General features: G+C 19.9%; 4 protein-coding genes across 4 annotated transcripts; 3 read left to right on the top strand and 1 right to left on the bottom strand.

The window, feature by feature from the left end:
• Positions 1-653: 653 nt before the first annotated feature.
• On the top strand, positions 654-5,993 carry LOC122712138 (sorting nexin-25-like). Its single transcript, XM_043931542.1, has 11 exons — positions 654-1,002; positions 1,927-2,237; positions 2,478-2,647; positions 2,718-3,112; positions 3,212-3,635; positions 3,895-4,199; positions 4,315-4,572; positions 4,647-4,777; positions 4,872-5,111; positions 5,549-5,831; positions 5,937-5,993. Exons 1-11 carry the CDS (start codon positions 745-747, stop codon positions 5,991-5,993), a joined length of 2,832 nt encoding a protein of 943 aa, XP_043787477.1. The 5' UTR covers positions 654-744.
• Positions 5,994-9,544: 3,551 nt separating this feature from the next.
• LOC122712181 (dnaJ homolog subfamily C member 16) lies at positions 9,545-14,766 on the bottom strand. Its single transcript, XM_043931613.1, has 12 exons — positions 14,249-14,766; positions 13,342-13,408; positions 13,075-13,271; positions 12,686-12,966; positions 12,395-12,585; positions 11,979-12,313; positions 11,225-11,528; positions 10,993-11,141; positions 10,511-10,735; positions 10,207-10,420; positions 9,994-10,101; positions 9,545-9,872 (listed from the first exon to the last, which is right to left on the bottom strand). The coding sequence occupies exons 1-12, from the start codon at positions 14,497-14,499 to the stop codon at positions 9,747-9,749; spliced, it is 2,448 nt and encodes an 815-aa protein (XP_043787548.1). The 5' UTR covers positions 14,500-14,766; the 3' UTR covers positions 9,545-9,746.
• Positions 14,767-15,288: 522 nt separating this feature from the next.
• Positions 15,289-16,750, top strand: LOC122712723 (MICOS complex subunit Mic10-like). Its single transcript, XM_043932555.1, has 3 exons — positions 15,289-15,794; positions 15,884-15,931; positions 16,489-16,750. Exons 1-3 carry the CDS (start codon positions 15,722-15,724, stop codon positions 16,632-16,634), a joined length of 267 nt encoding a protein of 88 aa, XP_043788490.1. The 5' UTR covers positions 15,289-15,721; the 3' UTR covers positions 16,635-16,750.
• A 1,115-nt stretch (positions 16,751-17,865) lies between these two features.
• Positions 17,866-25,906, top strand: LOC122712228 (AP-3 complex subunit beta-2-like). The gene is made up of 13 exons (XM_043931694.1): positions 17,866-18,269; positions 18,770-18,845; positions 19,162-19,743; positions 19,835-20,131; positions 20,287-20,554; positions 20,963-21,670; positions 21,780-22,073; positions 22,303-22,574; positions 22,658-23,022; positions 23,145-23,244; positions 24,872-25,075; positions 25,168-25,441; positions 25,513-25,906. The coding sequence occupies exons 1-13, from the start codon at positions 18,136-18,138 to the stop codon at positions 25,857-25,859; spliced, it is 3,921 nt and encodes a 1,306-aa protein (XP_043787629.1). The 5' UTR covers positions 17,866-18,135; the 3' UTR covers positions 25,860-25,906.
• Positions 25,907-26,030: the final 124 nt, after the last annotated feature.

Raw genomic sequence — 26,030 nt, 5'->3', positions numbered from 1 at the left:
TATATATATGTATGTATATATAAATAATTCAATTATTATATAAAATTATTACAAGAAATTTTTAGATTAAATATTAAATATTAAATATTTATTTTATTAAATAAATTAAATTTTATTAAATATTTCCAAAACAATTTTCTTAATTTAGAAATATTTTTTCTTTTGTGTGATTCGGATATCTAATAATATAATTAAAAAATATTTTTTAATTATTTTATTTCATTTTTTATATTTTTAATTTCATATCAAAAACATGAAATTTAATGGATGAGTAATAAGAAAAGATTATTAAAATTATATATATTCATAAATAAATATATTTTTTTAAAAAAAACCGCGTCATATATTACATTATTTATTTAATTCTATTAAAAATAAAATATGTGTAAGAATAATATATAGAAATATTATAAAGGAAGGACCAATACAGATATTATAGAAAGATTTACTATACAATAAATAAAAATTTAAATTAGAGATAAATTAATAATAAATATTATTATACAATAAAATTGTAAATATTAATAAATATTCATTTGAAATGATTATATACATACAAATTGTACGTACAAATTGTAAATTAAAAATTGAAAAAAGTTTGTGAATATAATTTTTCCAACTAGCGTTATATAGTTTATGGATTCGCAATGGCGGTATTATTGACTCAATGCGCATCTTTACATTTCGACATATCTTATCATAGTTTGTACGATGTAATCGTACAAATATGAAATTGAAGATGTAATGTTCATTGTCATGCAACTAGAATCAAAATTCAATATGATGTGGTCTAATATTTTATATATTCTACCTATAATCGGATTCTTTTATTGGAATAATTTATTATGGTGTTATGTATTTGGGATATTAACTATATCTTGCTTTTTCTTGGGATGTTTAATTGTTATGCTTATAAATATTGCTCTTTCTCCAAAACATCAAACTGGTGCTACTGCTATGAAAACAATTGCAGAAATGGATGCCTTTCATAATTTATTAATGGTTTGTATTATTATTTTGATATTATTTATTAATATATTTTTGATTATTATTGTTTATTGTTGATTGATATTGTTTGTGAATTTTAAATTTCAATTTCTTATTTAAGAGAAAAATTCGATATATCAAAAAATTAAGATATCTTCGTTTTAATTTTTATAAAGATATAGTTATACATATATAGTTATATATATATATATATATATATAGATAAGATAATGAATATTAACAAAAATTAATATATTATTTATTTATAAATTTTTATTTAATCTTTTCATTTTGTGTTAATTTAGAATAACATTTTTTAATATTTATATTTATTTTTATATTTTTATATTTATTTTTTTAAGTCAGATTATCATTTAAATTATGATTAAATGAAAAATTAGTCTAATCTTACAAAAGATTTTATTTTCTTTTCTGATTATTATGATATTAATTTTATAAAAAGCAATTTTATTGTTATTTATTATTTTTATTTATTATTATTGTTATTTATTATTGTTATTTATTATTATTATTATATACTCTACAAATTTTTATATTTTTTTTATATATTTTATATATTGTATAAATATATAATATCCTCTTGTGTATAAAAAATATTTTACAAATATAAATATTTTTAAAAAATTAAAATTTGATTGTAGTTTTTCGCTCATTAACTTTTTTGTTGAATTTACAAAAATAATATTTATATTATTCATTATTATTATTATTAATATTATCATAATATATTAAATTTTTTTTATTGAATTAATATTTAATATTATTATTATTTAAAAATTTAATTTTAAAATATAAATAACATTGTAAAAATATTTTTAATATTAATGTATTAAATATTACATATATTATAATTAATACATAATATATTACAAGGATATTGAATCAAAAAATCATCAATTATTTTATATATTATTTCAGAAAGGATATATAATTAAAACAACAAATACCAAGAAATATGTCAGATATCCATTAGTTTTTACTCGTATAGTGGATGGAGCTTTGCAAAATTTGTTAGATTTAGTGTTTCAAGATTTTGTTGGTCTTTGGCTTGATGAATTAGCTTTTAATTCTGAACAAATAATAAACAACATGAAACAAGATATATGGGGAGCAATTCAAACACTTCATGATCGCTTATCAAAAGTAGATCACACAAAATTAGTTGTTTGTAGTATAGTGAATAAAATAACATTTCATTTTGAGAAAATTAGAATTGCTCAAACTGCTTCGTAAGTTTAACTATATTTTTTTATTTAAAGTTTTATTTAAAGTTTTATTTAAAGTTAATGATTTTTAATAAAATTTTTACTAAATATTATTATATATTTTATGATATGAGATTTTAATATTAATTGTTTAAATAATATATTATTTAGATATATATATATTATTTAGATATATAATATATTATTTAGATATATTATTTAGATAATATAAAAAATTCTATTTTGTTAAATGTATTTAAATAGGGCACAAGGTGATGATCCAGTATTTATTTTATCTACACATTTAATGTCACCTACAGCAGAATTAGATTATTTGAAAAAAGTTAGTGAATTATATATTTTGCTTTTATTACCACCTTGTTATTCTCTTGCACCAATGAAATATTTATTGAGAGAAATTCTTGCATGTAAAAGTAAGTATGTATATATATAATTATAATATATACAACATATATTTATTTCATTCTTTATATCTTTTATTAGTTTTAAAACCTGCAATAGATTTAATAACAAATCCAGACTATATTAACCAGAAAATTTTATCATATATTAATCAACAACAGCTTGCAGAAGCAATGCATAGAAAAACATATGAATATGCTGAATCATTTGAGGATTTTATTCGTATGATTAAAAGCTCTAAAGATTTAGAAGTTTTGAAGCATATTAGATATAATATTGTTACTGAAATTATGCAAGCTACAACAATACAAAATATTAAAAGAGCACAAGGTTTAGATCCAGATAATAATGCATTTGGAAAATCTGATGCCATTCAAGCTCGAAAACTAAAGAGATACATCAGTCAATTGACATATGCTAAAAATACATGTGAATGTCATATGCAATCATTAGGATGGAATGGATATCCTGTTCAGGTTATAAAATTATTTTCATTTAAAATATAATAATAACTTTAAAAATAATTTTTATATAATAAAAATATTTAAAAATAATATTTAAAAATAATTTTATAGGCTAATGATGTTACTGATGCAGCAATGGTTACAGAAGAAACAATCTTTCCATTACAATATATTTTAGACAATGTAACAGGTAGACGATATCTGTCACAATTCCTTGAACAAGTTGCCAGTCAAGATTTGATTGGATATTGGGCAGCTGTGCAAGAATTACGTAATGCAGATAAATCTAATTGGCATCAATTAGGAGCTGAAATTTTTTATACTTACATTACATCCCCAACTGCTGAAATAAAAATTGATCGAACTATTCGTAAAAGAATGGAAAGTTTCTTATTAGGTGATAAAGGGCCAAATGTATTTTACGAAGTTCAAGATAATGTTGTTAAAACTCTAGAAGAAAAGTATTATCCTTCATTTGTAGTTAGTGAACAATATAAAAATATGCAAGAAGTACTTCTTAATGAAAGAACAGATGGTTAGTGTAAATATTTTATATTTAGAAATTTATATTTTTATTTTCATTTTTATATACATTATTCAAAATAATTTTATATTTTTTATATTTAAAATATAATAAAATTTTTTATAAAATTATATATAAAATTTTATATTTTAAATTATATTTAGTATAAAAATATATTTAGTTATATAATAAATATATATTTAATTATATTTAGAATCTAGTAATATGTAGTATGTAATAATAAATATTTTATAATTAAATATATATTTAGATTTAGTAGAAGATCGACGTATCGGAAATGGAGCATTATCAGAAAATATGTCTTTACTTGTTGGCGAACATTCAAACTATGCTCGTAGTAAATTGGATCAACTGAAAGAAAAATTAAATAATAAAATGCAAGCTTTACAAGCATTAAAATCTTCATTAAAACCAGAAAGCAAGGTTTTAAATTTTTTGGCCAAAGAAGTTGAATTATTACAAAGTGAAAAAAAACAATTAGAAGCACATTTAACTCATACAGAAATGTGGGCAGAACATTTGGGTCATTGGAAAGCAGAAGTACAGAGTGCGGAAGTAAATAAAGTTTAAGTTATTAGAATTTAATTAGAAAAATTTGTCTCATATTGTTTAATTTTAGTGAAAAATAATTGTTATTTTAATTTATTAAAACATTTTATTTTATCTACAGATACCAGATAATGGAGAGTCTCCACAATTTGTTTTGGTTGTTCATATGAGAGAAGATGAAGACAATAATGAAAGTATATATAGTGGTTGGGTTGTATTAAGAAAGTTACAAGATTTTCAAGATCTTCACAGAAAACTTCGTCAACTATGTTCTAATGTGAAAAATTTAGATTTACCATCGCAACCTTTAAAATTTTTTGGAAAATCTGATAAAAATACTTTAGACAAAGCTAAGATACAAATACAAAAATATTTAAATGTATATTTTAATATTATAAAACATTACATTTAGTAAATAATATTTAGTTTAAATTTAATTATTAATATTTTTAGTTTGTTTTAGAAGATGAAAAACTGAATCAAAGTGAGGCTTTATATACATTTCTTAGTCCGAGTTCGGAACATTTGAAATATCCTCCTTCTCCCAAAAAATCACGATTTTCTTTATCCACATTATTTAAAACGTAACTAACGTAACTAAAATTATTATATATTTATTATAAAAACTTTATACTTGAAAAATTTAATTTTTTATTTTATTTAGAAAATTTATTTTAGATCAAACAACAATAATGAACTTCGTGATAAAGAAGAGGAAGAAGATTATTCGTTACTATTAGATGATACCGATAGTGCCCGATCAGCTACAGATGGGTGCTTGAATATTAATAGAGATGCAATAGCAGAACCTCTTTATACGCTTTTAGGTGAAATTTTCGATCTTCGAGGTGTATTTCGATGGCTTAGACGTTCATTAATTACTTTTGTTCAAATTACCTATGGTCGAACTATAAACAGGTTTGTTTATACTTTTAAATCTAATTCATTGAATCTATATAATGTATCACAAAGCTATGTTGATCTATATATAATTCAAAGCTAAATAATTAAATTGTTGCATACTTTTTACATTTATAGTTCTAATATTTAATTTAAATTTCGCAATTTCTTATTGTTTTTTATCTTTATTAAGTTCTTATTAAATATTAAAATCTTTTTTTTTAATTAAAATAATTATTGCAATATATTATTATATCAAATACAAAAGATAATGTTTTTATTTATTAGAGCGTACTATATATTCTTTAATCAATTTTAATAATTGAATTATTATAATAATTGAAAAAAAACATGTTTTGTGAGACATGTGTTATATTTAATATGCATCAAAATAATATAAATATTAAAATAAAGTTTCAAAATATTTTTTTTAATATTAAATATGTAATCATCAGACAAATCAGAGATACTATTGCATGGGTGTTCTCAGAACCAATGCTTCATTACTACATACAATTGTTTACGAAATCATGGTGGCCAAATGGTCATTTAGTTTCTGAGACAATTTCTCGTTCAGATGAAGAAAAACTAAAAACTCGAGGGGAAGCACGAAGACAATTTTTAAATAATATACCCGATGTTTTAACAAATTTAGTAGGATCACAAAGTGCACAACGTGGTGCAATTAAGATTTTTGACTCTTTACAGAATGTGAATTTAAATAAACAATTATTTTATGTAAGTTATCTTTATTAAGTTATAATATAATTATAATATATAATGTTCTATATAAATATATAAAATTATATAATAAAATATTAAATTAATATTTTTTATTTATAGGATATCTTTGAAGTTTTGATGTATGAAATATTTCCAGAATTTAAACGAATACAATAAATTTTCAAATAGCTATACATTTTATATATGTTAAAATTGAAAAGAATCATGTTATTATATTTGTATATGATTTATTCAATTGAAATTATTTCATATAATGTAACATAAAAATATATAACACAAACTATTTAAAATCTTATTAAATATAAGAAATCTTAAGAAATATTTTTAATAAAAGTTAAATAATATTATTAATTATTATTATAAAATACTTATACTATATAAAAATAATGTAAATTATGTAAATTATTTATATAGGATTTTAAATAATAACAAATGACATATATATATAAAAATGTGTATTAATAATTAAAACAAATTGATTCTACTTTACAAATTAATACAATGTACATATTTATTCATATATCTTTATTTCAGAATATTTTAAATATTTTTATAGAATGTATACACAATATAAACAATTTTTTATATATAATTTCCTCCCATGCATTTAAAAATTCCCAAGATAATTCTGAAATATGATCAATGTATACTTAATATAAACTGTTCCTTTTGCAGTCAAGTCATCTCATAAGTCATGTCATTTCAATGGTATTATTCAAAACTGTTTTAAAGCAATTATTATGTTCTATTGAAATAATATAATTTAATTTATATTAAATATATATAACCATTATACCAAAATAACCAAAATATATAACCATTAGCAATATTTGTAATAAGAAGACTTAAAAAAAGATATCAATAATTATAATCTTAATAGTTTTTCAAAATAAAATGATTATAAAAATTATGGCTTGAAGAAAAAGAAGAGAAAGAAAAAAGAAATTAAAAAAACGTGATCTTTTACAGTGATCAGAATTTTCTTACAGAATTCTTTTATAGAATTACTATTCTGATAAATTAATAAAAAATCAATAAACTCAAAAATAAAAAAAAATTTTGACTTTTACAATAATTAATTACTCTTCTGATAAATTAATAAAAAATCAATAAACTTGGGTTTTCTTAATAAATATTTTAGATTATTTTTATAATAATATATATCAACTTGTTAACAATCAATGATATAACAATAACAATTTAATATTAAAATATAAAATTACATAATTTAAACAATCTTAATAATTAATTTTTAAATATTAATGATATTTGATATATTATTGATAATATGAATTGATATAAGGAATATTATGAATTTAAACTAAAAATTATTTAATTTAATTTACAAAAAGAAAATGTAAAAATTTCTACTATTTACAATATTAAAATTTAACTATAATTACACTTAATTATTATAATTATATAATAAAAATCTGCATTTATCACATTATTTTCATTAATTTTTTAAGAAAAAAATTAACAATTGAATAAATAAAATAATTATTTTTTATGATTCACTTAAGTTAATATATTAATATATTATAATCAATAATTCAACATCTTAAAAAATAAAAATTAAAAAATTAAACTGTAAATCTTATGATATAAATATAAAAAAATTTTATAGAGAAATCTTTTTTGCAATTATTAAAAAAATAACAGAATGACATAACAAAATAATATTTTAAATTTTTTCCAAAAGATTATATATATTCTTAAAATCAAAACTTTAATAAAAACATTAATAAAAAGAAATTTATTTAAAACAAAAAAAAATAATTTAAATAAAAGTACAAAGAAATATTCATATATAATATATAAAGAATTAAAAAATATATTCTTTCTTAATTTTTTCAGTATAAAAATGATATTACTTATGTGATGACAACATTCAAATGGATTGACAGAATACAATTTATTATATGAATAATAATAATAATAATCTTTATAATTATTCAAAATATGATCTAAAGATATTAATTATTTATATATTCATATTTTTAAATGTAGCTGAAAAAGAGGGACTAGTTTTTATATTATTTAATAATATTGTTCTATATGAGAATATTAATTATTCTCTTTCCATTAACTATAAATTATTTATTATTATTTATTTGCATATACGCTGTATAAAGCACGTAATTAATTATCATTATTATTATCATAGAATTTTCATCAAAATTTGTATTAACAAATAGATAAATATCTAAATATTTTTGTTGCCAAAATATTTATAGGCAAACAAAAATACAAGGATATACAAACATTGAAGTATCTATTTAAATAAAAAAAAAACAAAGAAAAAAAAAATATAAAAATATAATTCTTAAATTAACATTATATAAACAAAAAAATTTCATAAAAAAAAAATAATTTGATTATAAACACATATAAGAATATATTTAAAAATTTTATCATAAATAATATCTGCAGATATTTATATATTATATTAAAAATGATTAAATTTGTATCAAAATATTAGTAATATTCTAAACTTTGTAATATAATAAGTAATATATATAATATTATAATGACATTTGATTTTTTAATTGAAAAAAAGATATTATGAAAATTGTAATTAATAAATAAAAACATTAAAAATCATAAAAAATATAAAAATATTACTTAAAGCATTTTCAAATTTCAAGAAAGCAGTTTTTAAGAAAAAAATTGAAAATATTTGAAAGTAAATTTAATAATATTTTATTATATATTAAAAATTAATCAATAACTTTAACAATAAAAATGATAGAAATAATATTACAATAATTATGAAAATTTTTATTTTAAATCAATTAAAATAATTTTTGTAATTAAAAATTTACACAGACATTTTTCATCAAATCTCGTATATGTATATAGAAAATAAAAATAATTATAATGGTAAAAAATAACAATACCATATTATAAATTATGTTAAAAGAAAAAATGGAAATTATTAATATTATATTAATAATAATAAATTAATATTATAAATTTATAAATATACAATGCCTAACATATAGACATATAATATAAATATTGTTATGTCTTTAATGGCATTGACTAGAATTATTTAAAAAATATTTTTGTCATTCATAAAAATTAATGCAAATAATATAATTTTGTATTTATATGTTAAGAAACATGTGAAATATTTTTGGAAGATCGATTCTAGACAAGAAAAAAAAATTTATATGCAAAAATATTGATTAAAGCTTTTTATGTTATATTTTTATAAATAATTTAATTTTGTATTAGATGAGATGATATAGTAAAAGAGTGAAACACTTGAATTGATCAGTCTATAACATTTTATTATAATATTGCGATTGTCTAATCGGGTCTTAACAAAGAACTTAAAAAAAATGTATTTTTGCATTTCATATCATTTTAAATGCTATAAAAATTTTAATTAAATAATATATTAAAATATATTAAGATACATACATTCTTATAAAAAGAATTTTTTAAATATGTTTTATTCTGTGCATCTAAAATGATATGATACATTCTCTTTAATATCTTTATAGATCCGATTAGATAGTAATATTACCAATTAATTAAAATTATTTAATTGCTTATAAATTGAAAATAAGCTATAATTAATTTTTGTATATTAATTTTTGAGTTTGCTCTTTCTTATGTTTCTTAACATTTTATATGAAAGATATTTATCAACTATAATAACAATTTATAGAATCCATTTTTTAATTATAATTAGAATATCTAAATTTTATATATACGGAAAATGGCGCGTGAGTTAATAAATAATATCTCACGTAGATATAATAAACTAATTTTTATAAATTAAAGAATGACTTTTTAAATTGTATAGAATTTTTAAGTAATGTGATATTGTTGACTAGTTGGATCCCTTTTTCTATTGCGAAAAGTATACATATTACCAGAATGTATACCAATTCTCAATTATTTGGCAGTGAACTCGGGCCAATAATTTACATAGTAACGATGTGTTAAACCTTCAAATAACCTATCCAGCCACATTGGTAAACCATCCAGAAGATTATCCTGGCATAAAATATTATTTCCATTCTGTAATAAAAATAATTCGAATAATCATATTTTAATTTGAAATATTTTTTATATAATTGTATTATAATTCATATTACTATCATTAAAAATTATTATTTTAACAATCATATAAAAATCAAACCTCTTCTTCAGAAACATCAGATTCATTAGAGCTATCAAAACCTATAAATGCACCTGCTTCTGCATCGTCTGTTTTTCGAGTTAACTGCTTTGTCATTCGTTCTATTCTCTGTATGTAAAAAAATATGATAAAAATATTTGTGTGTGTTGATCATTTCTAATATTTAATAAAATTTTTTTTTAATATATACTTTACAAATATTTTGATACAAACCTTAGAACCTTTGCCTTTTATACATTCTGGATGTTTGGCATGATACATACAAAAATATTTACGATGCCCATTTAAAGATAATACAGTGCCAACACAGTTTTTGGCATTTATATTTAATTCCTTTTGTTCTGGTAAAGTGAGAGATAATAATTTTTTATACCATTCTAATCCTCTTTCAAGAGACAAATGTCCAAACATAAGAGTTTTATTTTTCCTGTATATATTTATTTTTGAATTAGAATCTTTATTTATAACATATTAATATAATTATGAAGTATTTATAAAAATAAAAATATAAATTTACCTATAAGGCCACACAGCTTTATGAAAAGCTGGTAATAATTTTAGTCTACTTTGATCATCGACTAATAATATAATAGTTCTACAACCTGGTTTTAATAACCGAACTAAACCATTATATTTCTCTGCCCGCAATTCATGTAATCGTAATTGTGGCTGTGTCGGAGTTGGTTTACTGTTATTCTTACATTGAGCACGTTCAGCTTGAATACTTGCTTCTTCTAACTTTCTGCAATGACATAATTTTAAAAACTATATAATTTTAAAAACTATATAATTTTAAAAACTAATATAATTAAGTTTTTTTCATAAATTTTATTTACAAAATTATTTCAAATAATTCAAATTAAATTAGGAATTCAAAATCAAAAATATAAATTATATATAAAATGAGAATAATAATTAAAAAATTGAATGTTCAAATTTTCTAAATTAAATAAAATATTTTTTTAAAAATTATTATTATTTTTAAAAATAATTACTTACGCTAGATATGACATTCCATATCCTGCAGCACCAATTAACATTAAAGTAGCAATTACTGATACTAAAGGCAATATTTGCTCTTTAGTAAGACTATCTGAAATATAATCTACAGCTAATAACGCTTTTCCAATAAGTTTGTCTACAGTACCCTATATAAAATAAAAATTTTAAATTATGTATAATACAAGATAATGTAATTAATTATTTTTTTTTTAAAAATTAAGATATGTACCTGTGCATGTTCATCTGCTAATTCTCCTACAACTGCGGCATATGGTAAAGCTTCAGATGCACGCAATAATCTTTGTATAGTTTGTTCTAAGTTTTGACGTGTTTCATTCCATTGACTTTCATCTTGAGCAGCTTCAATCCAACCAGTAGGTAACCATTCATATTTCAAATGATTTGCATCCCTTCTCCAAATAATAACAATATGTAATAAAGGTTCTAGAGGACTACCTTCTCCTGTTGATAATGCTGATACAAATTCTGGTTGCGTATCTTTAAATACGTATGTATATCGGACTCTTTCAGTACTGTAAATTAAATATTATACTACAAAATAATAGCAAAATTTTAAAATTATAATAATAATATGTTTATAAATTAAATTTAATTTTTAACATTCTCATATAAAATTTTATTATTTATTAATTGCAGATATTAAGATAAACTGAAACAAACAAATTTAATTTAAAAATCTTTTTTCTTTTATGAGAATTAAGAAAAGATTAAGATTAAAATTAAAAAATATAATACGATAAAGAATGTTTAGAAAAAAAAAATAATTTTAATATCTGTAATTTTTGTGATCATAAAGTGATAATTAATATTAATTATATATCATTATATTGTATAATTTAAAAAACATTATATATAGTATAAAAAATCAATTTATTTTTTATATATATCTATATAAGAATTGAACATTTTAAATTTGATCAAATATCAATGATAATTAATTACTTGGGTTTAAAATTTTTTACCTATAAGATGATTCTAAAGCTGCTTGTCTAAATTTGTGTCTAGCCAAATCATGAAAGTGACTATTTTGTTGTGATATTAAAACTGCGCATAAACGTTTTTGAGGTCTTAACCATTCGGGTGGACAAAGAGAGTCTAACATCGCTTGATTTGAAAGTCTTGGTAGAGCAAGAAATTTATTATTTGAAATAATATTGTGCATTGTGTCACTAGATATATCTTTCATACTAACAGATGCCATAGGTTTTTCAGAATTTTCGTTAAATAACAATAAAGTGTCTAAATCGACAGAAATTTTATATTTTGTCACAATAAATTCAGTTTCTGGTTTTTCCATCTATAAAAGAAAAATTATAATTAAATTAATTAAAAAATAAAATAATTTAACAATCATATTAAAAATAAAAATGAATTTTACCTGAACAAAACCAAATGCAACACGATCTCTATAATAAAATGCAACAAATAAATATCGTAATCTTACAGATTCTTTCTTATCAAATATTAAAGCTCGAATTCGATTATCTATCCATCCTGAGAGAAAACTATCTATATTATTTTTATTTATATTAGATATTAATTTGTATGGAAATTTGCTTCGTAAGAAGTCTGTAAAGAAAATGAATCCATTTTTTATATTAAATATAAATATGACACAATATTATTAAATGTGTAATTATATTAAAATATTAATAGTAAAAATACATACCAACAATTTTCTGAATGCTAAAAAGAGATTCTTTATATACACTTGTACGACCATCTATTATAACAACAAGACATGGTAATGAATGAATTCCCAATTTTCTTGCTAAAGCAGACTCTTTTTCAGCATGTGCAGTTGCTAAACCAAGACCCAAAGGTTCTAATTCATCGATCAAGCGTCGCCATGTTGGTTCTATTTGCAAACATGCAAAGCACCAATCCGAATAAAATAATATCAGATAAGGTGTACGAAAACTTTTTGGTACTATTACATTTTCAAATGATCTGCAGAAAGTGGTACATTCACATTTAAAATAATTATATATTTTTTAAATGTTTGCTATTAATTTCAAGCCTTTAATAGGCTTTTTTAATTTTTTAAGTGAAACAAACCGATATGTGATGCTCATCTTATAAAAAAGAGAAATATCTCGATTTTGATAATGAAATTTGAAATTTGAGGCGAATAATTCTTCCAATGGATCAAAAACATTATTAAAATGACTATTATCTCTTCGTTGTCTAGAAATATTTTCTTCTGTAATTCCATGGTTATCAAATTTTTTTCTTCTTTCTGGATCCGTTAAAATCTAGAAACAAAAAATATAAAAGATTTTTGATAAAAGAGAATTTATAACATATTATTTATCAATATTTTACCTCATAAGCTTTTGTAATTTCTACAAATTTATTTTCTGCACTTGGATGATCAGTTTTATCTGGATGCCTAGAGGATATGAACATTAAGAAAAAATTATCTTTAAATATATAAATTTAATATACTTTTAATATAAATATACATAAAATATAATATAAATATATATAATAAAATATAATATAATATATAATAAGTCATATAATATTACTAGCTGTTTTTTTTTTTAAATTACTATAAATAAATTAAATATAATATAAAATATAATAACTTTTTAAAAGAATATATCTTCAAGCTCTCTATTTTTTTTAAATAGAATGATACATTTTTTTATAAAATAACTAAATAATATCAAATTATAAATAAAAATTAAAAAATTAATAACATTCATTTGAAATATTTTTTTTATTCAATATAAATAAAAAATTAAAGAAAAAAATATTTATAATAATCTTAGAAAAAAAACTTTGCAATGCTTTATAACTTTCTTTGTATATATAACTTTTTGCATTATTATATATTCTAAGAAATATGAAAATTCTTTTTATATTATAAATAATATAATATATTATAAGTATTAAATAAGTATTAAATATTAAAGAATTAAATAATCATTTTAAATTATTTAAATAAATAAATATAATGTATATAATATATATAATCTTTGAATATATTTATATATATTATTATAATATATAATCCTTGAATATATTTAAATAATTTACGCATATTTTAATAATAATTGTATATTTTAATACAATATGAATAAAATATATCATTTTAAATAAATATATAGAATTTTCTTTTTTTTATAATATATATTTTCAATATATTTATTTGCAAAATATAAAAAAATTAAACTAGAATTAATTTATAATATAATAATAGAATAAAATGCAATATAATATTCACCATTCTTTGACAAGATTTTTATATGCTTTTCTAATTTCTTGTAAAGTTGCACGTTTGTGAACACCTAATATTTTATACGGATTTCCCAATGACTCGCTTCCACTAACCGATGATAAGAGATAGGTTGTTACAATAAAAATCACAATAAAAAATGAAAACTTCATTAATAATTCTATATAACTTGCTTTTCTATTAATATTATTTAATCTTTTGTTTATTGACTCAGAAGTTAAAAAATTAATCGATAACATTATTTGCGACGCAATTTTAACATGAATATGTATCTATTAGATTTACAGCACTTTAACATGAAATCTATATTGACTAAAACTATCCTTTTTTTGATTTGCAATATTTAACAAACATGTTCAACACAATTTTGGTTTATTTTTGACCCGAAAACTCTTTTATTGCAATATTATAATGATGTTTCTGGACAACCATGTTGTCAAAAAGAGTATACACGGTACACAGTGAAATTAACTTTTAGAATGCTTTACTAGGATAGAATAGAATCGATTATAAGAGGGCGTTAAAACATGTTTTATTTTTTCAATATTTACTTTTTTTTAATATTCCTATACTTTTAAAGGATAAAACAAAAGAAATACTTTTATTATATTATTACAAACAATGTTAAATATGTAAAAATTGTTTTGAAATCAAATTATGAATGTTAATATAAATAATAAAAATACTTGTTTTAACAGATTATTTTTTCATGTTATCAGTTTATAATTTATTATTTTAAATTAAATTTTTTTGTTTTAGCACTGTAAAACGAATTATTAATAAAATATAAAAATAAAAATAATAATGAAGAGCAATTATATCTTAATTATATTTTTTGAAGTTAATCATTCAATTGTATTAAATTGTATAAAATTACTTTTATATAAAAAATTTTCTTTTTTATGTAGTTAGCAATTTTTTACAAGAATTTCATGTAGTAAATTATGAAACTAAATAGTGATTTTATTTTTTAATCATTTAAGTTAGTATAAATTGTTACTATAAATTGTTCGTATCGCCATGAATGGCTTAAAAATTTACAAAATTTACGAAAATCAAATGATTTTCGATAAAATCAACAAGTTTATAGAGTAAATCAATTACTTCTTAACAAAAAAAAAAAAAACAAATTTCAAAAAATTTAATAATATATAAAATTATGATAAAATATTGTTTATACATTTTGTCATAACCTAAAGCAATATGTAATAGCATATCCCTATATACTCTCTTGTTTGATTGAAATGGAAACTACATAATTACATTGATTTCGTTGTCATTAATTACATTACACATTCACATATAGTATTGAAAAAAATATTGCTCATCAAAAAAATACTGAATCTCTATAAAGTTATTTTCACAAATAATCGATAATTTTATTATCATTCTTTCCCAATGATCATAGATTGTTATATGACATAACATTCAATATCATAGATCTACTTTAATGTAAGAAAAATGGCTACTTGGGTTGAAGACGAAATTGGACGAAAGTGGGATCGGTGTTTTACGGATGCTATATTTAAATTTGGTAATTATCATCTAGTAATTATAACCGATGGATTTTGAAAAGATATCAAATTTATTTCTTGTTGGTTAATGATAACGACATTTCCATAGGAGGAGGAATTCTTCTTGGTGGAGTATTCTCCTTATTTTTTTTCAAACGTAAGTTTTAATCCATTTAAAAAATTTTTTAGAATAAAAATCTTTATATATTTTCTGATGTTAGTTAAAATATTTAATGTGATAATAAATTTAATTAATTTATTTTTTTAATAGCAAATACAATTTTGAAGTTAAAACAAAAGTTAAAATAATGTAATTTTTGACTGAAAAATATAGATCATATAATATTATTAATTTAATTTCGTATAATTATTTTTAAATAAATATTTTTATCAATTTTAATATTTAAATAATGAAAATTTTTTCATTACGAACATGAAATAGGTTAAGTATTCTATGTTATATTCTTCTCATAGTTAACGATTTGAAATGATAAAAAAAAATATAAATATTTAGTTATTTATTAAATTTTAAATTATAAAATTAAAATTTTATAATTTATTGTATATTATTTATAATTTATTTGTATATATAAATTTTGTTATTATTATTATGAATTTTTTTAATATTATAACAAATATATAAATATATATATTATTCATTACATTTTGTTACATTATAAAATCATATAAACATTAATTCTTTTTTTTTTATAGGAAGAAAGTGGCCTATTATAACTGGGGCAGGTTTTGGATTAGGTATGGCATATGCTAATTGTCAAGAAGATTTGAATTCAGCCATTAGACAACAACAAAAAAGGGATTGTAATAATAAAGTAGATGAAGGAAAAAAAAATTCTTAGCAAACTTTCTGTAAAAACAAATTGTTATTCTGTTAGCAGGCAACATACAATATATCAATAAACTAGATAAACTTGTATTATAGTGTCATACAAAATAAACTTTTTCATAATTTTAACCCTTTGATTGCTGATGGCATCTATTTAAGCTTAGTTGATGCTAATATTATACATTAGTATTATATATTTTTTTATATTATGCATTCTATAATTAACATTATTTGTTTTGTGAATGTAAAACATTAAAAAATACTTTTAAAAATCATATACTTTATTAATAGATGATTTACAGTCAAAGGGTTAAATTAAAATAAATTATAAATAAATAAATTACTTTGTGAAATATATTATTTATTATTTATTTTATTATTTTTAAAATTTAAATATAAATATTTAAATAAATATTAATAAAAAATATTTATTTTATATAGATCAAATGCAAATCAATAGATATTTTAAAATACTCGTGAAATTGTTGCATAGCAAAAAAACATAAGGTAAAAGTTCTGATAATGATGAGATGAAAAAATAATATAAGAAAATTTTAAAATTCTTTTTGAATATTGCAAAAATATACAATCTTCATTTCAATAACAAAAAATTTAAATAAATCATTTATATATATTTTTATTTATATAAATTTATATAAATATCTATATAATATATTATTTAATCTAAATATTTAATTATTTTTGTATTTTTATATAAAAAAATTTTAAAAACATGCATACAAATAATAAGAATACATTATAAAATTATAATATTTTTTTTAGTATTGTACATTATTTAACATTTTAAAATTAAAATTATAATATATTTTATTAAGAAAAAGATATGTATATTATACTATATTTTTTTACAAATATTTAGTTGCATTTGTTTATTTTTATATATATTAATGTTTAATTTTTAATATTATAATATATTATTATAAATAATATTAATATAAATAATATATTATTATATAATTTCATGATATTAACATATAATAATAATCTTTGTAATAAAATAATAATAGCTATAAAAAAATAAAATAATTAATAATAATGATAATTGAATAATCGATAATATTTTTTATTATAATTTAATATTCCCGCTCTTGAATAAAAGATAAATACGGTTTCTAGTAACTTATACGTAATGCGTGTAACTTCGTGACAGTTTTATTCTTTCAATCATTATTTTAGAAATGCTACAGTTCTTAATTTTAATTTCTATAGAATAAAATGAACGAAATCACACTATTTGCAAACAATTAATAAAAAAAACAATTATATTTTTTGTTTTATTTTTAAATATTTTTATTCGATACATTTCGATATATAAAACAGGAATACGTATTGAGTAGCTCAAATCTAAATAGATCTAAACAACATGGGTGTCTGTTAATGTTTACTGAAATCATCTTGTAATAAATTTTTAAAGATTTGTTCGTGTTAGAATAAAGTTTGTAATTGGAATAAAAAAAAAGAATATTGTATTTTAAATAAAAAAAAAAAAAAAGATGTTAACTGCTGCTGCAAACTCATTATCAAATAACGGAGGATCTTACAGCAATGATAGACCATCAAATACAGCAGATGCAGAACTCGCAACTGATCCTGCTTCAGGTGGATTTTTTCATTCGGATTATAAAAAGTAAATATTTTAATTTTAATGATAAACATTTTGTTTCTAAAAAATATGTTTATATAATAATTTTTTAAAAAATATTTATTACAGAAAAATTTAATATATTTTTGAGTTAGAAATTTAACATATTTTTTTAAAATAATGTATTTTTGATACATTTTAATTATTTTAATTTAAAGTTTATAGTATTATTAACGTTTCTTTTTTACTATATTCAAATATACATTTGAAATATTAAACGATTGAAAAAATTTATATATTTCAATTTTATAATCCTTTTTATATTATATTGTTATTTTCTTGAATTTTATATATTATATATTTGAAATATGAAGAAAATACATATATATATTTTTAATTATATTATAAATTTTTTAAATTTTATTTTTAATATCATAAAATTGATTATTATTAAATATATTATATTATTTATATAAAATATATTATTAAATATATTAATACAGAAGTAAATGTAATTGCTTGTCTAAAAGAAATATTTTTTTCAGACATGAAGACTTGAAACAAATGTTAGATAGTAATAAAGATGGACTTAAGTTAGAAGCTATGAAACGTATAATTGGGGTAATAAATTTTTTATATCATTAATTTTATATATTATATATCTAATTTTATATTATATATCTAATAATAATATATATTATATATCTTTAATTTTTTTGTAATTTTCTTTAAGAATTATTTACATAATATATATATAAAATAATATTCTGAAATCCATGAGAAATGAGTAATTTATGACTAGAATAGTCATGTCATTTTATTGAAAAATAAGAATATAAATATTTTTTATAATTATTATATATCTGATATATTTAATTTTTCAATATAACTTAATTTTATTTTGAAAAGAAAAAAATAAAAGTAATTATTTTTTCAGATGATAGCAAAAGGAAGAGATGCATCAGAATTATTTCCAGCAGTAGTAAAAAATGTTGTCTCAAAAAATATTGAAGTGAAAAAATTAGTTTATGTTTATTTGGTTCGTTATGCAGAAGATCAACAAGATCTTGCTCTTTTATCTATTTCTACATTTCAACGAGCATTAAAAGATCCTAATCAATTAATAAGAGCCAGTGCTTTAAGAGTACTTTCAAGTATACGAGTTTCTATGATAGTGCCTATAGTAATGCTTGCTATTAAAGATTCAGCAAGTGATATGTCACCATATGTCCGAAAAACTGCAGCACATGCTATTCCTAAACTTTATTCATTAGATTCTGAGCAAAAAGAAGAGTTAATAGGTGTCTTAGAAAAGTTATTATCCGACAAAACAACTCTTGTTGTAGGTTCTGCAGTGATGGCATTTGAAGAAGTTTGTCCTGAAAGAATAGATTTGATACACAAAAATTACAGGAAACTCTGTAATTTATTAGTTGATGTTGATGAATGGGGTCAAGTTGTTATAGTCAATATGCTTACAAGATATGCAAGAACACAATTCATTAATCCTAATGTAGATGTATGTATATTTTTCAAAATTATGAATTAATATTTATAATACAATAATAATCATATATTAGATTTATATTTTTTGAAATCGATTGTTATAGAATATAGAAGATGATGAAAATCGTCCATTTTATGATTCTGATTCTGATTCGTCCAATACAAAAAAACCAAAATTAACAATAGATCCAGATCATCGATTATTATTACGAAATACAAAACCTCTTTTGCAAAGCAGAAATGCTTCTGTGGTAATGGCAGTATCTCAATTATATCATCATACAGCACCACGAAGTGAAGTAATGATTGCTGCCAAAGCATTAATCAGATTATTAAGAGGTCACAGAGAAGTTCAAAGCATAGTTCTTCATTGCATTGCTAGCATATCAATTGCCAGAAAGGTAATGTAAGTACTAATATAATTATTGAAAAATGATTTTTTACAAATACATTGTAATATCAATTTATATAAATGTTATTAAATTAAATAACAGATTATCTTTTTTATAATAAAAAATTTGATATAATTTATAATTTTTATTGTTTATATATACAGGGAATGTTTGAACCTTTTCTTAAATCATTTTTTGTGAGAACTTCAGATCCTACTCACATAAAGCTTCTGAAATTAGATATTTTGACTAATTTAGCAACTGAAACTAGTATTGGAGTTATATTAAGAGAATTTCAAACTTATATCTCTAGTAGTGATAAAGAATTTGTTGGAGCAAGTATACAAGCAATTGGAAGATGTGCAAGTAATATAAAAGAAGTGACTGATACATGTTTAAATGGATTAGTTTCATTATTAAGTAATCGAGATGGTAAATATTTATATAAAGTATTAAGAAAGTCATATTTTATATATTTATGTATTTATATGTATTTATACTACATATCATGTGTAAATAATATTTATTAAAATAAACAACAAATACTAGTAAACATATAAAAAATTAAATTATTTTTTAATTAAAAATAATTTTGTTAATGATTTATATATTATTATGTTGAAGTAATATCATATTGATAATAATTAATAAATTTTTATATACGAGGCTTTTATATAGAACAATTACATAATTTTATTTAATTTTATAATTTAAATCTATTAATCTTGAAATTTTTTTTAATATTTTTATAAAATGTAAAATTATGCATTGAAATGTAGTATTTATACAATATAATCGTTTATCTAATAACACAAAAATTAAAATATATTTTTTATTCAGAGGCTGTTGTAGCAGAAAGTGTTGTTGTTATAAAAAAATTGTTACAAACTCAATCGAATGAACATAAAAATATAATTGCTCACATGGCAAAATTAATGGATTTCATAACTATACCACAAGCTAGAGCATCGATTTTATGGCTCTTAGGAGAATATTCAGATAGAGTACCTAAGATAGCACCAGATGTGCTTAGAAAAATGGCCAAAAATTTTGTAAATGAACAAGATATTGTAAAATTACAAATATTAAATTTAGCTGTAAAGCTATGTTTAAATAATCCTATTCAAACTAAACCATTTTGTCAATATGTCTTCCAACTTGCAAAATACGATCAAAATTATGATATTAGAGATCGTGCACGTTTCTTAAGACATTTTATTTTTGATGAGGATGGTCATAAAAAAAACCTCCCACAACTTGCAAAAAGAATATTTTTAGCTCCAAAACCTGCACCAACATTAACATCAAGATTCAAGAATTCTGAATATCAGTTAGGTACATTATCTCATTATTTGGATATGCCATGTGCTGGTTATCGTCCTTTACCACCTTTCCCTGATATAGCTCCTGACCCATCTCTAAGAGATGTTTCAAATAGTACTATGAGAGATACAAGGGATGAATATTATAGAAAAGATAAAAAAGACAAAAAAGGAAAAGAAAAAGAGAAACCTTTTTACAGCGATGAAGAAAGTGTTCAAGCAGATGGTATATTTTCAAATATATATTATTAAAATTGTAGAACTAAAATTTATTTAAATTAAAATTATTATTAATTTTATATATATTTATTAACATGTAATATATTTTTTAATAGAATTAAATAATGAAAATGAGTCTTCAGATACTACAACAAGTGATTCTTCAGATGAAGAAAGCGATTCATCTGAATATATATCGGAATCTGGAAAATCTGAAACTGATAGTGAGAAAAAAAAATCTGTAAAAATATCTGATGAATCAAATAGCGAAACTGAAAGTGAAGAATCAGATTCTGAAGATTCATCTACAAATTCTCAAGAAAGTAAAGAAACAAAATATAAAACTTTAAATGAAGAAGCAAAGGAAAAACCAAAAAGCAACATTGATCTCCTTTTAGATTTAGATGATGGTAAAATATAATACTATAAAGAAAATAGAAATTCATTTTGACATACAATATCAGTGAATTTATATTTTATTTTTTCGACTGTATTATTCTCAATTATAGATGTATATTTTGCGAAGGAAAAAATCATATATTATAATAAAAATAATATAAAAAACAAAATAAAAGAAATATTTATTATTCATATATTTTATATTATAGATTAATTGAAAATTTTATTTGTTAATTTCAGTGATTCCAATGACACCGATTATGCCGTTAAGCACAGGTGGTCTTCTTACACCTATCAATTTGAATATTACAAACGATATCAGAGAAGTTTCAGCTTCATTTGTTCCTTTAAGGAAATCTGAATTATTAAATAGCATTACAGGTCATGGTTTAAAAATTGAGTACAGATTTACTAGATCACAACACTTAGTAAGTGCTTATTTAGTTACTATTGAATTAACATTTTCAAATGAAGGAAATGAACTTGTTAAAGAAATACAAATGGGAGTAAAGGTAAATTTATATTATATAAGAATTAAATCATTATTTTTTAACATTTTAGAAGTATTTTCAATTGTATTTTGCTTTTTTTACAGAATTTACCAAAAGGAATGCTCATACATGATTTTACGAAAATACCATTATTAGAAATAAATTCAAATTTATCTTCTACATTAGGAATTAATTTTAATGATTCTACACAACCAGCTAATTTTAATATTGATTTTATAATTGGAGATGATACAAATTCGTGCCCAGTTATTATTAAAGCTCCGATTGGAGAAATAATAAGAGCTGTACTCTTGCCAGAAAGTATGTTTTTAGCTGAAAAAACCAAATTAAAGGGTATGAATGAACATGTAACAAAGGTACAATATTCAGGAAATAAGAATGCTATTTCTCAAAAAATTTTTGAAACTGCAAATGTTGCAATGATATCTAGCAATGATGAAGAAATCAGGTAAAATAGAAAATTTTATTATATAAATAAATTAATTTTAAAAAAGTTATTAAATAACATATTAATATGATGAAATTGAAATTTTGTTTACATTTCAATATTATTCCTTTTAATTTTTGTAGATTTGCTGCCTATACTTTAGCATCGAAATCCTTGGTATTAGTGACAATAAAAATTATAAGTAATGAATGTCTCGAAATCTGTGTTAATTGCGAAAAAATGGTAATAGGTTCTATCTTGTTAAATGAATTAAAAAGTAATTTAAAAATTAATTAAATATTTTATATTTATAATCATGAATTAAATATATCTATTTACAGTATTTGTATAAGATAAATGTAAGACTCATAATGATTAAGAGCATATATGTATGTTCAACTCTACATGGATATACATTATTTAAATATAAAAAATTAAGTATAATATTTGTTATGAGATTATTAAATTTTTATAATAAATCGAAATTATTGTTTAGTAAAAAAAATATATATAAATTCTGTAAATTATATTGAATAAAATTCATTATATTATAATTTGTATCTTTTCAAATAAATAAATTATCAAACAAAATATTTTAAAATTAAATAAATTAATTATATTTATAATAAATTAATTATATATTTTATACAAAAAGTATTTTTATAATAGATATAAAAATAAAAAATAATTTATAGTAAGAATTTAAAAACACAAAAAAAGAATTTAAAAAATTGAAAAACACATTTCTTCAATAAATAAAGATAAAATTATTAGAAAATATAATGAATTTTTATCTTTTTTATTCTAATACGTATCTAATTTAATATTTTTTTTTATAATAAATAGAAATAACTAGAATAAAATAATTAAATAAACAATATTTTTTGTATTTTAATTTATTTTCAGTAAAAAATTTGCTATATTTATAATAAATTATTTTATATTATTTTTTATTAATTAAGTATAAATACAGAATATTTATAAAAATGCGAGATAAATTTTGAAATCGATTCTAGATATCGAAAGTATATAATATGCAAATTAATTTAATTTATTGAAAGATATTGAAAGATATTAATAATTAAAATTATAAAAACAAAAAATTATGTAAATAATAATATTTTTTTTTTAATAAACTATGTTTTAAAATAGTAATTATTGAATACAATCGATGTGCTTATCGATAGATATATATCGAATTTAGAATACAACATACAGCCAATAGGTAAAGATAGAACGTAGGTTCTTTTAACTGCACGAATTACGGTAAGATGGAATGAGATCAACGGATATAATATTATCAAAGTAATCTTTTATTATGATAAAAGAAAAATTATATATTTTATAAAATTTTCTGTATTTTAAACGTTTTCTTTAATAAAATTATTATATTTTTTTCTTAATTATAATATTTTATGAAACTATTTAAGTTTTAAAAATTTAAGTTTGAGGAGATTAAAATGACACTTTAAAAGAAAAAATAACATATATATTTTTAATTTTAAAATCTTAACAATATCTTGAAAAAATTTTATTCCAATTTTGTATCAATTAATTTTTTATGTTTCAAATGTAAAGCTATAGAAACATGACATAACCTTTATAAAACACGACAAATATGTTTGATAAGAGATTATATTAATAGAAATAGAGTTAAAGAAAGTTATATTGAAACTTCTTAAATATATAATATATTTTTACAATAATTTTTACTACAATATTTTTTTATTATTTAAAATAAATATTTAAATAAATCATGTTTGTTTAAATAATATTAAATAATAAGTAAATTAATTTAAATATTAAGTAATTATAAGTATATTTAAATAATAAGTAATTATGTTATAATTAACTTGTATTTGTTTTTTAGATGACTGACACAAAAGAAACAAACGAAACAAAATTAAAATCTCCTGAGAAGAAAGATGTTTCTTCTGTTAAAAAAGGTGAAAAGAAAGGTCGAATTAGACCAAGGAACTATGACTTAGGAAATGGTGTTTATAGATTTAGTCGTACTCGTATGTTTCATAAAAAAGCCATTTACAAATTTCTTAGCAAAAAAACTCCAAAAAGTGTATGTTATTATTATATAATTTTTTATTCATTTTGTATTTTATATAATGCTTTATTGAATATACTAATTAATTATAATATTATTAATATCAGGTTAAACCTAAGAAACCAATTACTATTGAAAAAAAAATTAGTGGTGATAAAAATGGAGAAAAACGTATTGTATTATTAAAGAAAAGGCGTGCAAATTATCCTACTGCAGATCCAGTGACTGTACATCATGCCAAAAAATGTTTTCGCGATCACCGTCGTTATTTGAGACCATCTTTGAAACCAGGAACAATTTGTATTTTACTTGCTGGTGCTCATAAAGGAAAACGTGTTGTTTTCTTAAAACAACTTAAGAGCGGTTTGTTATTAATCACAGGTAAATTATTTATATTATATTTTTATTTATATTATTGAATTAAAATTCTAATGAAATATTTTTTAATATAGGTCCATTTTTGATCAATGCTTGTCCACTTCGTAGAGTTAGTCAAAATTACGTAATTGCTACTTCTACACGTATTAATATTTCTGGTTTAAAAATTCCTTCTCACATTAATGATGATTATTTTAAGAGAAAACGTGAGAAACGTGCGAAAAAGGAAGAAGGTGATATTTTTAGTAAAAAAAAAGATGAATATAAACCCAGTGATCAGAGAAAAACTGATCAAAAAGTGGTTGACAAATTTGTGATTTCTGCTATCAAAAGAAACAAGGAGAAAAAAATGTTATTTACCTATTTATCGGCGATGTTTGGCTTAAGAAGTAGTCAATATCCACACAGATTAAAATTCTAATTTTTTGTAATTTGAATACACAAATACAGAATAAACATAAAAATTAATATAAAGTATTTTCTTATATCCTACTTTAATTATGAAGATTTATAATTATTTCAAAAAGATTTTTTTCATTTTATTTCAATTTGATTTTATTTGTTACATTTAATTTCATTAAAATAATTTTGA

The sequence above is a fragment of the Apis laboriosa genome, unplaced genomic scaffold (assembly GCF_014066325.1).
Source record: "Apis laboriosa isolate Shangri-la unplaced genomic scaffold, ASM1406632v1 scaffold112_cov148, whole genome shotgun sequence".
Classification (NCBI taxonomy): domain Eukaryota; kingdom Metazoa; phylum Arthropoda; class Insecta; order Hymenoptera; family Apidae; genus Apis; species Apis laboriosa.
This window is presented reverse-complemented; position numbering and strand designations above follow the sequence as displayed.